Genomic DNA, 14,346 nt, shown 5'->3' with positions numbered 1-14,346 from the left:
CTATTCATGTGAGAAACAGATTGCAGAATTAAATCTCAACACAAGGTCCATTTAGTAGCTGTTCTGCAGCTTTAAATTGTCAAAGAGTTGTAGATCTGAGGGTCTGGTGTCTGGTGGCCACACACAGTCCCCTCATACGATGGTTGAGGGATGTTAACATCTGTCCAGTCCTAGATGGGTGGAGCAGCTTTCAAGGATGGGAAGCTTTGGAGGACGTGGAGGTGATCTTCAGAGAGTGAGAGCTGCTCCACCTCAGTCCTTCTCTTCTTAACTTAGAGATTTCCTGTTCCAGCTCTTTGATGGAGTCTTCATCCTGTTTCTGTGTGGTTCTCGGCTTCTGTTTGAGTTTATGTAGGCCTCTCTCGACAGACTCCTTTAGAGAAGTGAAGTATCTGGTAATTATGGTATTCAAACACAGACCGAACAAAGTACTTTACATAAAACATCAACAAGAAAATAATAACAGAATAAAAAGTCAAAGGGATAAACCGTCAAAAGTAAAATAGTATAAATGGTGAAAGAACATAATTTATGCAGATTTAAAAACTGTTTTTAAAGCAGCATTGTCCTTATGGCAATTTCGACTGAGTGTTTACTAAATAGGTATCTGTATTTCTTTGTTATGAAGGCACATGGATGTTCACTGATACCGACTCTGTTCAGCAAAAAATGGTTTTGTGACACAGCTGCTGTTTGTTATCTTCCCTATTAACATCTATAGCGATCAATAGAATTATACCCACAGACAAGTAAGATGTTAAAGACAAACTACAATAACTGTTCATCAGTACAACTGCATCCACAGTCATTTACATACTAAAAGCAACATTATCTTGTCACTACATCGCTGATCATAACAGACACCAGTAAACAAACATGTTATCTTTAAGTAGCATTATGATTGAAATAAACATCCATCCACCCTTTATATTAGTGACACATACAGAACTCTTTCTGTTCGTGTTCTAACACTGAAGCTTTATGACACACAGAGAAATATTCAAGCTCAGGACACAAGTAATAAAGGAATGACCACTCATATTCATAGGAAAACAAGTTCACACTGTACGTTATCACTGAATATGTACATTTGTTACCATAAATGACAATAAACCTTATTTAAAAGATAATCAGTCTCTCATTGTTTGGTTTGTTTTTATGTCTCTGATCCATCGACCTCCTAGTATTGACTGCTGCCACTGTTGTAGTATGAAAACTTTGCCTGGTATATATTTACACTGTGGTCATAAATTGTAAAGATTTCATGAGTATATTAACTGTTGACGATGCTTCATTGTTCAATACATTTCTGATGATAAAACAAAATCACACAGTTTGATTGACAGGACAGATGATCAGAGGGGCGGAGTTTATACCACCATCATTCCTACAGGGACTGAAGAATGGGAAGAGTTTCTCAGTGAAGGAGCAGCCAGTAAAGGAGTAGATAAGAGCTGCAGCATCCACGTCATAAAAGGAGACCAGACCGTCCTCGTAATCCACAAACACCCCCACCTTCTGAGGCTGAGACTTCAGAGAGAGACTGACTGAAGGGTCACCAAGAGCTTTGTACTCATTTCCATTTCTCAACCATATAGACCAGAAACCATCCTCAGGCCTCAGTGTGATTTCTCTCTTCCTGTTGATCGACTCTCTGGCCACTCCTAAATTCCATTTAGTCTTTCCTGTAACTTGAACCTCGTAGTAAAATCTGCCTAAAGAGAAACTCTGCTTTCCTAAAACAAAATTATAATGAGAAAATCTCTCTGGGTTGTTTGGAAGCCTCTTCCTAACATCACCATGTTTCACTCCTTTGTCTTCATCAGACAGGATGAGTTCAGGATGTGCTGTATCAGGATCAAGAGTCACATCCACTGCATACTGCTGGACCCTCTTCAGCTCTGCTTCAAGCAGCTTCTTCATCTCTTTACTGAGTGTCTCCTCCAGCTGAGACACAGCTCTCACCACAGTCCCCTCATATGATGGTGGAGGGACGCTGACCTCTGTCCAGTCCTTGGCGGGTGGGGCATCCTTTAGGGACGGGAAGCTTTGGAGGACGTGGAGGTGGTCTTCAGAGAGTGAGAGCTGCTCCACCTCAGTCCTTCTCTTCATTAGTTCAGAGATTTCCTGTTCCAGCTCTTTGAGGAAGCCTTCAGCCCATTTCTCTGTTGTTTTTTGCCTCTTTTTGATCGCCTTGATGAGCTCACACAGTCTTCTCTCAACAGACTCCTTCAGAGAAGTGAAGACCTGAAAACCTTCTGCTATCTCTCTGTCTGCATTTTTCTTACTGAGCTTCAATGAGTGTTTGATCTCCTGAACCTTCAGTCGTCTCTTCTGGATCATCTGCTGGATTTCAGCCTCTGTCTTCCCCAGCTTGGCCTTCTTTCCTTCACCTTCGTCCTTCAGAGGAACAACATCATGCATCTTGTGGTCTAAAACAGGGCAGAGCATGCAGACACACGTCTGGTCGGTCTTACAGAACAGCTCCAGAGGTTTATCGTGCTTCGTACACATCCTGCCTTCCAGGTCCTCCACAGGGTCGATCAGCTGATGTCTTTTCAGGCGTGAAGCCGTCAGATGAGGCTCCAGGTGAGTCTCACAGTAGGAGACCAGACAGTCCAGGCAGGACTTCAGGGCCTTCAGTTTGGTTCCAGTGCAGACGTCACAGGGAACTTCTCCTGTTTTGGCACGTTGTTGTGCTGAGCTGCAGCTTCTGGCTTTCTGTTGAGCTGACTGTCTGAACTGAGCGACCATCTCAGAGATGAAAGTGTTGACCCTCAAATAAGGCCTTGGGGTAAAAGCCTCTTTACACATGGGACACTGGCATGGGACATTAATATTCCAGTGTTTACTGATGCACTTTTTGCAGAAGTTGTGTCCACATGGTGTGCTGACAGGGTCAGTGAACACATCCAGACAGATGGAGCACAGAAACTGATCCTCAGGTTGCAGATTTCTGGCAGCAGACATATCTACACACTGAGAAGAAAAGTCAAAGTATTATGAAAATGCTTTGTTACACACGTATTTATCATTTGTATATGAAATATCAAAGTATGATTACTGCAATATTGAGAAACATCATTTTGAGTTCAATGGATTTGTTTCACTTAACTGAGATGTCCATGAAGTGTCATAAAATGAAAACAGTGTAACGTCCTGTTTGATTAGAGCTGTAGGCTTTGTGGTAATGCTGGTTGTTGAAAGACAGTAAATATTATCAGCCGCACTCACCAGTAGTTGAGTCACGTATTGAAAAAGACCTGAAGAACTCAGTTTAATACTTTTAGACAGAAACTCAGAGACTTGTCTCGACTGCAGCTCTGCTTTCGCCCTGACAAACTTTAAGTTTCACTTCATGAATGTGACGTTGAAGCTCTCCTCTTTCAGTGTTGCTCCGCCTCTTCCTGCAGCTGTGTGGTGAGGTTGTGTCTCCTCCTTCAGGTTTAGATGTGATAATAGTTACATACATTTGGAACAACATAACTTTCATCTTAACCTTTTACTTCTTTATGTTCTTTTGTCATCTGTGTGAGTTTTTCTGCTGCCGACAGAACAGCTTTCTCAAAGAGGTCAATGCCACATGCAAGAATACATGTTGAAGTCAGCAGACAACAACAATCCCTTTAGTCCTCAACAGCTCTGCAACAATCTTACTGTCAGTCCACAGTTCAGCTCCCTGTTTGTCCTGTTATGTTCTAACTTCCTCATGTTATTCTTGTATTTCCTTCTCTTCTACAGTCGTTGCTATATCAGAGAGGAAGTTGAAGCCCTCCTCCCTCTGATGTGTGCTGTTATGTTCACCTCTGGTGGCCACAGGAGGGAAACACATCTGACTCGACTCAGAGAAGAAGACTCCAGATACAAAATAAAACACTTTTCCAAGCAACTTGTTTGTGTAAATGCTGCATTGAAACTCAGCATTATATTAATGATCATCATAGGATCAGTTACAGCTGCAACCAGAGATTATTTTCAGAATAAGAATCAGCTTTATTGGCCTAGTGTGTGTACACATACAAGGAAGCTGACTCCAGTTTCTTGTGGCTCTCAATGTACACACACACACACACACACACACACACACACACACACACACTTATTACAGATTAATTTGCAGATTATTTACTTGATTAATTGATTGATTGATTTTGTGTATGAAACATCAGAAAATATGTACTTTACAATTTCACCCTCAAATATTATCAAATAAAGACAAAAACTACAAATAAATAACTAGAATAAATCATATAAAATCACAAAGTAGTATCAACAAAACATGCTTAACGTATCAAATGTAAAAGTCCACATTATGCAGAAATGCTTTCATCGTGTTATATTATTACTAATACATTGTATAATTGGATATTTTTACTTAATGTTGTAATGTGTAGCCAATTTTAAGTACTTTAAGCACTGCATCATAATTTATACGCTTTTCATTTGTTTAGCACGTTAATTGTTAATCAGAAAAGTAATTAGTATCTGTAAGTGTCACATGAATGTAATGGAGTACAAAAATACAGAATAAAATGAAAATACTAAAGTAAAGGTGAAGTACCTCTACATTATACTCAAGTACAGTACTTGAGTAAATATACTTTCCACCACTGATATATGAAGGCGTGTGGAGTTGGGAAGATTTGAACTGATATTATCACAAATGAGCTCTGCTGTTTTATTTTGAAAACTCCAACCGGAGGTACGTCTCTTTTCTACTTCTGCTAGCTTGATAATAAAGGGGGAAGCTGGTGGACAAAAACTTCTCGAGTCATGTACGATCTTAAAACAATGACCCCGGTTATTTTTGGGGAGTTAGAGGTCTAGATGTCCGTGTGAGGGTCTTCAGACACCGGGCTGCTCAGTTCTCCGACCCGCTCTGATTTTTATAGATACTGTTAGCCTGCGGATGCTAACTTCAGCTAGCCTGAAGCTACCGTAGCTACCAACTCGCCACACAGCAGGACAAGCTGAGCTGACAGAACTCCTACTGATTCTTGTGTGTTTTTATTTTCCCACCGCAGCACCACCAGCACAGTGAGTGATGTGGAAAGTAACTTTACAAGCGTTCGGTGTTTTGCTGTTGGCCTGGTTCTTCGGGAACTTTGTTCTGGGTTGGTTTCAACAAAACAACGTAAAACCCAAAACGCAGCACAGCGAGCATCCGAGCAGAGCTCCAGACAGCCAGGACCAGAGCTGCTTCTGCCATGTAAGTAACCTCGACACGGGGTTGGTGTAACCGCAAAGTCGACACGATGTTATTACGGTTTTATAATTCTATGTAAAGCTTTAAACGTGGCGATACGACACGACAACAGTAACCATTCAGGAAATCTTCTAGCATTTTCTACTGTCATCTTAATTTGACGTCACCGTGTGTGTGTGTGTGTGTGTGTGTGTGATGCTAGCTAGCAGCAACACTCTCCATCTGTGTCTGTGTGTGAAAGTCACATTAATACTCTCCTTTTTTTTAATCTTCTGGCAGTTATAAAATGAAAATTAACACGACAGTATTATATAAGTCAGTCATTATGTTTATACCGGAAACGGCAGACATTGTTGGCAAATAGCTAAATACTAACTTTTGTTTTTTATTTTTGTCTCTCTGATGAAAACCGTCTTGGTTTTTCAAGCTAGACGTATTTTACAAGTGGAATGAAACATTACGTGACTGTCACATTATTAGTTTGAAGCGTTTCACATTGTACTACGTTGCCGCTGGTTTCCGGAACTACCTTCATATAAATATTCACCATGTCGAGGCTTTACTGTAGAAACAGTGGTGACGTCGAGGACAAGTAAACAGAAGCATAAATATCCTAAATGACACGTCTTGAACTCAGACACAGATTGTGATTTTTAGCCAAACTGCTGTTATTTCCATTAGCGAGTAGAAAAGCGTGGTGTATTGTGATTGGCTGTGGCAGAGCTCCCGCCTCTTGCCCGCTCATGTGAGTTGTAGTCTTTTGCGCCACGCCTACCAAGCGCTCCCAACGGCCTCAAACCTGCAAGAGGACTACAAACCGGGAGGGGCCAAGCGTGGGGGGCGGGGTTTAGTTTGACAGCTGGTTGTTTGGAGGCGGGGCCCCGGGCGGGCATGGGACTGGAGGTCTGTAACGACAGCTCAGCCCGCAGACAGAGCTGCTGCTGTGACATATGGCCTCCAAGTTCACAGAGAGGAAGTTTGAAGGGAGTTAAAACACAGAAAGCAGAAGTAGGGACCAACAGCAGCATGTTGAGAGGAATTTACCTCTTCCTGCCTTTCCTGGCCCTCGGTGGACTGCTGCACACGGAGGTCAGCTGTGGTTTGGTTTATGCGATGTGTTTTGTACCTTAATGAGACTTTCCAGGTGTTTCTGATTGTGTTCAGGCAGCCGGAGACACGATTCTGACTCTGCAATACCAGAAAAAAGTTTAGATCAGTAGGAGAGGACAGGACCACATCAGCGTTTCTCATGTTTTATGTCTTACCGCTCATCATATACTAACTAAAGTAACAGAAGCTGGCTCCATATGCTTCGTCATATCTTAGTCTGCCATTTGATTTGGTCTAATAATTTAACGCAGTGTTTGTTTGTATAAAACAATTACTTATGGAAAGTAGTAAAAAAGGGTAGTGCTTTATTTTACAGGTGTATTATTTTCTAAGACTTTTCTTTTAGTTATCTGAAAAGATTATGTAATTTGGCACTAATATTTCGATTTAAACCCAACTCAATATTCATTTATTATTGGAAACTTAATTCATCCCGTGTATGTTGAACTGTATGCCCATTAACCAATTTCACATTTTTGTGTGTTAACAAGTAATTGGAAGTGTACCAGCTGAACGCTGTGCTTATTTCCCCTGTAATGATACCAAATTACCTAGTTTGTCTTTCCCCGTTAACATCTGGAAGCGACAGTCCTGGAAGATAAGTGTCCTTCAGTACAGCAGGAATAAACAATAACCAGCCATAGTTCATTTACAAGGATCTAGATTTTTGATTGTCTCACCTTCCAGGCAGCGACTGGTTTCCATTAAAGGTGTTTGCCATGTTGGTCACTGTGTGAACACGTGATGAAACACTGATATGGTCATTTCACGTTTCAGAGCTGGTGATCCAGTATTTTAGCTTGAAGGTTCCCAGTGTATCTGTTTATGCAAATAACAAAACCAAAGGAGACCGGCAGGATAACAAAGCTTTGAATAGACTTTGAATTGCTTCTCAGTAGTACATAAGGCATTGTGTCGCTGTAATAATGCTGTTCTTTCAAAGAGACCTTTAGAGCTGAAACGATAAGTCAGTCAGTGAAGTCCTTATTAAGAAAAAGCCCAAATTCTTCACTTCTAATTTCTCAAAAGTGAATATTTTCTGGTCGTCTTTGTCGTCTATAACAGACAAAACAAGACATTTGAATGTGTCAACCAGGCCTGTAGGAAACTGTAATGGCATTTGACATTTTATAGACTAAATAAGTCATCTGGTTTTTGAGAAAATAATCATCAGTTTAATTGATAATGAAAATAAGCCCTAATTTACACAGAACACGAACTGACCAGACACCTGACTCTGTTCTTTTAATCAGTTAAACCAGGTGTGTTTAAGACTACAGGTGATGGCTGGCAGGCACAGCAGAGTTAACTAATACACCTCGTCACAACAACCGGGTGGTGTTAAACGCCCTCCACCTTTAACGCCTTCCTCTGTTTGCTGAACCCATGAATGGTCTCAGATTTACACTCTGGTTGTTTAGTTGCTCCTCAGGTCAAACACGTTTGTCAGCAGCTCAACCTGAAGTTTGTGTTGGTCACATGGAGCTCTGAATTTTGTATGACCTGTACGGGTTCAGGTAACGGTGTGCCGCACACCCGCTCACAGCAGTGGTGGATATATTATGTATGGAAGTGCAGGTAGACAGCTGTCTGTCTGTCTGTCTGTCTGTCCTCCTGCTGTGAAAAGGTGGAAGTGGTGCCTCAGCGGTGAAGCAGCTGGATTTGTGCAGCATGTTGCATGTTTAATTATATAACACATTCAATAGAAGAGCGTGCAACACGACGTGCTTCACAAAACAAAAGTTTAACTCCGTAATTTTCAAAAGATGACGCCATAAGAAGAACTCATATTTCTACTTCAGATATACCTTTATTCTTGTTTTATGGATTTATTGACGACTCAGCAGTGTAATAAATATGTCCTGCTCCATAAAGTGATGGCAGATTATATCATGATAATAATATTATTATCTTTGTCAGGGCTGTAACTAACAATTATTTTCATTATCAACGAATGTGCTGATTCTCAGTCGTTGATTGTTTAATGTACAAAATGTTCCTCAGAGTGACGTCGTCACATGTTTTTTCTTTTATCCCAAAGAAGCATCTAAATGTAGTTTAGGTTGTTGTTCTGTCGTAGTTTGAGAGAAGTTTCATCGCGTGGGATTTAAGAGTTACTCTGCTTCTCTCTGCTGCAGCTGACGGGAGTCCTGGACGACTGCTTCTGTGACGTCGAAAGCATCGACGTCTTCAACAACTTCAAGATTTACCCTCGAATCAAGAAGCTGACGGAGAAAGACTACTTCAGATACTACAGAGTAAGAGCTGCTGGATGTGACTCCCCTCACCTGTCAATCACCGTGTAGCTCTTTATATGATGGAGAGAAACCAGATTTATAAGTCAATAAGAGTAAAATTCTGAAAACACTCTGTCAGTGTTTCCTGAGTCGTGCTTGTTGTTTACTGTCAGCTGCAGTGAGCAGTTTCTGCTTGTGACAAAAAACCAACGTGGATGTGTGGAGACGTTCATCTACTTTTACAAAACTGTGAAAATCTGTACGAGCAATGTTCCTTCACCAGAAACGGTTCACTGCACCGACACAGAGTACTGCAGGTATTCACAGAGTACAGAGTACTGCACCGACAGAGTACAGAGTACTGCACCGACACAGAGTACTGCAGGTATTCACAGAGTACAGAGTACTGCACCGACACAGAGCACTGCAGTATTCACAGAGTACTGCAGGTATTCACAGAGTACTGCACAGACAGAGTACTGCAGGTATTCACAGAGTACTGCGGGTGTAGACAGCACTTTGGAGATCCACTCTGTGATATTGAGGCTCAAGCTAACCTGAAGCTAAAAGCAGCCGGTCTGTGAACAGGCTTTGGTGAGCAGACGTCATGTGAAACCACAGGGCCGTTTCAGTATGTCGTCACATTTAGCTGCGTTACGAGGACACGAAGGATGACTTGATGAAATATTGTGAAATACGTAAACTATTGAAACTGTCGTCCACAAACAGATGCAGCCGGGTGTTTTCAGTGAATACTTTATGTATATGTGTTAAACTGGTATTCCAGCCTCTGGGGACGTTTACAGCTTAATTTTTCAAAAAGCTACTTGTGCATTTGGCCAGTCTACCACTGATATCACCTTTTAGACAGACTGAAAGCTCCAGGGACGCAGTCAGCTGTCGGTCTGTTGATGCAACAGTTCGAGAGGAGGGCTGAACGATTTGTTTGGTGGCTAAAACCTCTCTAAGGTAAAGTGCCGATGGACATTTTCTCTTTTCTCCAGGTGAACTTGAGGCGACCGTGTCCCTTCTGGCCTGATGACGGACATTGTGCCATCAAAGACTGCCATGTGGAGCCCTGTCCAGAGGTCAGAGGTCAACCACACCTGCTTAATGATAATAATAATACATCTTAATACATAGGTCTCAGTCTATGAGCCTGGACTTTTATTAACTATGAATTATTTTTGTTTAACACCAGTTTAACAAAATGTATGGATGATTTAGTGTTCATTTCTTTAGCTGTTTAGATAAAGCTGTCGCTCATCGTTTGTTTGTTGATCTCTGTTGTGTTGTACAGAGTAAGATCCCCGTGGGCATCAAGTCTGGGAACTACAACAAGGTGAGACCAGAGGAGATGAATGTGGGGCTTGACATCAAACACACAGTGTAGAACATCAGCAGACTTTCTACCTGTTCGTCTCTGGACAACAAACTCCTTTAACTTGTTTACTGGAGTTTAGGACCAGCTGCATTTATTCCAGCACTCTCCGTCTCGTTAGCTGATTCAGTAAACACACACACACACACACACACACACACACACACACTGTGTAAACGCTGGGAGCACTCAGCTTATGAGTGTTTTCCAGCTCTTGGCTCGCAGCCTGGTGTTTGTCTTGTAATGACCCAGAAGTGTTTGGACATCTGCACTCGTCTCAGTGAAGGTCGAATCTGTTTCACTGACCGTCAGCTGGTGAAACTCAGTGGGAGGGATTTAAGGACACATGATTATGTGCCAGCTCAGCAGTGAAAGTCTCAGACTAGAGGAGTTTACGAGTCCTAACTGGAACAGGTTCATCGTGTAGTAACCTACAGGCATCAAACACTGAACCTGTGCAGGCTTGAAAAGGGCCTGTTTGTAGTTTCCTGACTGACAGAGACTTCAGGATTCACAGTGATTACAATGGATTTAAAATATCACACTTTATATAGAAACTTCTCCTGCAGCATAATCTCTTCTTCTTCTCTCACATTTTCACCGCTGCCTCTCTGTGTCAAACCTCAGGAGGTTACAGAGCTCTTTGATTTCGTCAGAACTGCTTTATCGTAGCTCACGCGTTGGCTAGCGTGACCCGACACCTTTCATGAAGTGAGTGTCGAAGAAGAAATCGTTCCTCAAACTACTTTTGTCAAAAGGGGGACTCTTTTTTAAGAAGACGCGAGCTAGTTATTGTAATACCTTCCATGGAGGTTTCTGTGTTAAGGATATCATTACAATATATAGAAACCTGTGTAGAGATCATAGCATTATTATTATTACTGTTAGCATGACATCAACAGCTGCACTATTCCTCTCACTAACAGTCTCCCTCCCTCTCCAGTACTCCCAGGCAGCGAATACGATGTCGGACATGACAGAGTGTGAACAGGCCAAAGAACTGGGCGCCATCAACAGCACCCTGAGGTGACACCACAGACTTCCTCCTGTCTGTTTTATCTTTCAGCTGCAGACACTTTCACTCTGCCAGCTGCAGCAGCAGCTTCAGTAGAACCAGGTCAAACATTTACCAGCGTCAGACTGGCAGCGTCCCACCGTTCAAGACTGACCTTCACTGCTTCTCTGTCGTGGAAAATGTGGAGGGTTATCATAAGTTGAGACCACACGAGTTAGAGAATCTGATGAGGGAACATTCAAACCACAGATAAGTTATAGTTCAACGCTCTCGATATTAAAAACCTCCTCAAGTCTAAAAAGGAACGAACAAACCAGGAAGAGAGACCAGGTGGCTTTCACACAGTGGAACCTGCTCTGTATTTGTGATCCACATCGTATTTCTTGACTTGTCTCTCAACAGTTAGTGGATATATATATATATATATATATATATATAATACTTTCTGTCCCTAGACTCACCACTTTAGTCCACATTTTCTAAGCTTTATGTTGCGCTGTATTCACAGAGTGAATGTGCCACAAACACAAAATATTTGGCTCGACTTTGTGAGCAGCAACATATTGAGAGGACGCCATACCCGAGGTTCAGTTAAAGCAGAAATGATTTACAATAAAGAAATTGCCACTTTTAACCAAAAATATGTGAGACCGGAGGCCTGGCCAAACATAACAAGAAAATGTTTTTGGTTCTTAAAGAGATTTGATTCATTGGCTCGTCGTCTTCTTACGTGTCACTTCCTGTTTCAGTAACCAGAGTAAAGAGGCGTTCGCTGACTGGGCGAGACACGACGATGCTCAGGACCACTTCTGTGAGCTGGATGGTGAGGATTCACTTTGATCTGCAGTACTGGCCCCCCAGAGGATGAATCCTTTTTGTGACATTTAATCTAACAACACAGAAATATCAAAACCTAATCACATTTCCTGATCACGTCGCTTTACATGACGTTTCCTCCAGCGCCACCTTCAGGACAAACCGGAGACTCTGAGAAGAGATGAATGTTTGTTCTGTCCAACGCTGTCGTGTTGGTGGAGCTCGCTTACATGTTACCCATGATTCAGTCTGTTAAAGTGTGTGTGTGTGTGTGTGTGTGTGTGTGTGTGTGTTTTAGATGAAACCTCTCCAGATTCTGAGTATGTGGATCTGCTGCTGAATCCAGAACGATTCACTGGATACAAGGGTCCTTCAGCCTGGAGAGTCTGGAACAGCATCTACGAGGAAAACTGCTTCAAGTGAGACACACACACACACACACACACACACACACACACAGCTGGTTGTTGATCTGAGCATTACAGCAGTTCAATAACTGCGTCCTTTATCTGTAATGTGGCCTTTAACATCAGTTTAAAACAACAAACAAGCGTCATCACAACTTTATTGGCATCTCTCAGCTGCCACACACAGTACAGATGAACAGTATTATATTATCCTGTAATATTCGATTGATTAAGTCTGAGAAAACAAGATTCCTTTGATTCTTTATTGATTTCTTCATTTCTTTAAGACTCGCACACACAAACACTTTTCTGTGAAATTATGAATGCGGGTTACTGAGAGAAGCGTGTTATCTGTGTGGTTTTGGTGTTTTTGCCAAGTTTTATTCTTTGTGTTCAAACAAAGTACTGAAGGCTAACACTGTTAAGTTTTTAAAATATAGGAAACAGTGAATTCTCTTTGCGTTCAAATGTAAAGCCTCCTGCCAGTTTGACTCTAAAGCTGTGATGATTATTGATCATTAATACGAATCTTTTTTTGCCAACAGGCCCCGATCAGTGTACCGCCCTCTGAACCCTCTGGCTCCGAGCAGAGGTGAGTCTGAAAAATCAATAAGTGCCCAGTTCAGTTTCATCAGCTGCAGTTTCAACAAACCAAACGTGGATCTAAAGCGCAGCCTTTTGTTGTCGTGGCAATAAGTTACTGCTCCTCTTTATACCTTATTGGTACTGAACTGTGTGACAGCTGCTGTCAAATGTCTGCTCAGGTGCAAAATGTTGTGCTCTTTGATCCGATAGTTTCCACTTGTCCTCAAAGGAAGGTGTGTGTATATAAAGTATTGTTTTGGCGTCAGTACTGAACCTCAGAGCCCTCATGGTTATGATTTGTTATATCAGAATTATGAGATAATTATTCTCGTGGCGCCTCTGTTTGAGTGTGTGTGTATTAATAGATCAGACCTAACAGAGCTTTGTTCTCTCTGTCTGTCTTTCTGTCTTCAGGAGACGACGATGGTGAGTAAAACTAAAGTGTCTTCGAGGGAATTTATTTTTAGCTGTGCTGTGAGAATCTGACGGGATGTTTTTTCTTTTCTGCCGTCGCTCACGTTGCAGGAGAAGGTTTCTACAAGTGGCTCGAAGGTACGTCCTCCCTCACGTTTCTCACATATTTCTCCTGCCCTGAAAGGAAATATTCTGCGACATGTCTTCTACCTTTTCAGTTAGCAAACAACGTTCCACTTCCTTCTACAACCTTCGCTTCCTGGCTGCTCTTGATGTAGAAACAGTTGCATCTCGGGTGACGTAAGACTTTGACAAGTGAAGCACTTTTAAGTTTCCATTTAATCTGGATTAACCTGAAGAAAAGCTTCAGATAGAAAAGTCTGAAATGAGTTGTCATTAGTCTCCTGCTCTGAGTTGGACTCTCCGTCGTCGTTCCTCCTCTGTACATCACGTTTCCTGTCGTCGTCACCAGCAGCTGACAGCAGCGGGCCTCTTATCTCCTCTCTGTTTTCTCAGGCTGTCTGCCTGCTGAAAGATCGCTGTTTGTTGGTTTCAAAGAGGCCAGAAAGTCTTCACACAGAGCTGTCAATCATCTGTTGTACGGCCTCATTAACATGATGTCCGTCTAAAGCAGGTTCATCCTCAGATAAAGCAGACCGCTCTGAGAGAAGCGAAACTGTTTTAGTTTAGTTGACAGAATGAGACGGGAGACATTAAATCACTCCAGGTAACTATGTGAGATCATGTTGCCAACAAACCAATGAAATAAAAACACAATAACAACAATCCATCTTCTAAAAATATATGAAATATATGTCGAACTGTTGCTGTAAGTTGGCCTTATTTTTAATATTATGGTGGAAACCTGCACAGGTTTAGTTCAAGGCTGTTTGAACATCTGTCTGCTATAACAAACAGAGGGATTCTGAAATGAATGTAAATCACTCAATCCTTGTGGCGTTTGGCATGTAGATGCATTAAATCTGGTGTCTGTGGTGACATGCCTGCCATGGCCGGAGTGGGCTGTTGCCATGGCTACAGCAGAGCCATGTAGAGAGTCGCATCAAGGCTTGATCGTCCCGTGATTCACGTAGACTTCAGATAGTCCCAGGAAGTTAGAATACGTGAATATAAAACATCCATGGTGAATACAGAGAGGACACAACTCTCACTCT

The 14,346-nt window shown here is 42.0% G+C and overlaps 2 protein-coding genes across 5 annotated transcripts in view; one reads left to right on the top strand and one right to left on the bottom strand.

The window, feature by feature from the left end:
• Window positions 1-977: 977 nt before the first annotated feature.
• Window positions 978-9,787, bottom strand: LOC139299674 (E3 ubiquitin-protein ligase TRIM21-like). Of its 4 annotated transcripts, none has more exons than XM_070922528.1 (2): window positions 9,761-9,787; window positions 978-2,940 (listed from the first exon to the last, which is right to left on the bottom strand). In XM_070922528.1, the coding sequence occupies exons 1-2, from the start codon at window positions 9,785-9,787 to the stop codon at window positions 1,327-1,329; spliced, it is 1,641 nt and encodes a 546-aa protein (XP_070778629.1). In that variant the 3' UTR covers window positions 978-1,326. The 4 variants fall into 4 exon arrangements, with proteins under 4 accessions (XP_070778629.1, XP_070778645.1, XP_070778638.1 ...); XM_070922544.1 differs by lacking the exon at window positions 9,761-9,787 and having other exon boundaries at window positions 978-2,138; window positions 2,256-2,970; XM_070922537.1 differs by lacking the exon at window positions 9,761-9,787 and having other exon boundaries at window positions 978-2,672; window positions 2,706-2,970.
• The window catches only part of ero1b (endoplasmic reticulum oxidoreductase 1 beta), a 13,868-nt gene continuing 4,486 nt past the window's right edge, over window positions 4,965-14,346 (top strand). The window contains exons 1-10 of the mRNA XM_070922637.1: window positions 4,965-5,209; window positions 8,455-8,574; window positions 9,558-9,641; window positions 9,854-9,895; window positions 10,878-10,960; window positions 11,699-11,772; window positions 12,064-12,184; window positions 12,718-12,764; window positions 13,172-13,183; window positions 13,283-13,309. Of these exons, the coding sequence (XP_070778738.1) occupies window positions 5,045-5,209; window positions 8,455-8,574; window positions 9,558-9,641; window positions 9,854-9,895; window positions 10,878-10,960; window positions 11,699-11,772; window positions 12,064-12,184; window positions 12,718-12,764; window positions 13,172-13,183; window positions 13,283-13,309 (775 nt within the window). The 5' untranslated portion in view covers window positions 4,965-5,044. The remainder of the gene's footprint in view (window positions 5,210-8,454; window positions 8,575-9,557; window positions 9,642-9,853; window positions 9,896-10,877; window positions 10,961-11,698; window positions 11,773-12,063; window positions 12,185-12,717; window positions 12,765-13,171; window positions 13,184-13,282; window positions 13,310-14,346) is intronic.

The sequence above is a fragment of the Enoplosus armatus genome, chromosome 2 (assembly GCF_043641665.1).
Source record: "Enoplosus armatus isolate fEnoArm2 chromosome 2, fEnoArm2.hap1, whole genome shotgun sequence".
NCBI classification, from domain to species: domain Eukaryota; kingdom Metazoa; phylum Chordata; class Actinopteri; order Centrarchiformes; family Enoplosidae; genus Enoplosus; species Enoplosus armatus.
Note: the sequence above shows the minus strand (reverse complement) of the source record. Positions and strands in the feature narration are given on the sequence as shown.

Coding starts and splice junctions, on each gene's coding strand:
- LOC139299674 (XM_070922520.1), bottom strand. CDS start 2,970: ATGTCTGCTGCCAGAAATCTGCAACCTGAGGATCAGTTTCTGTGCTCC.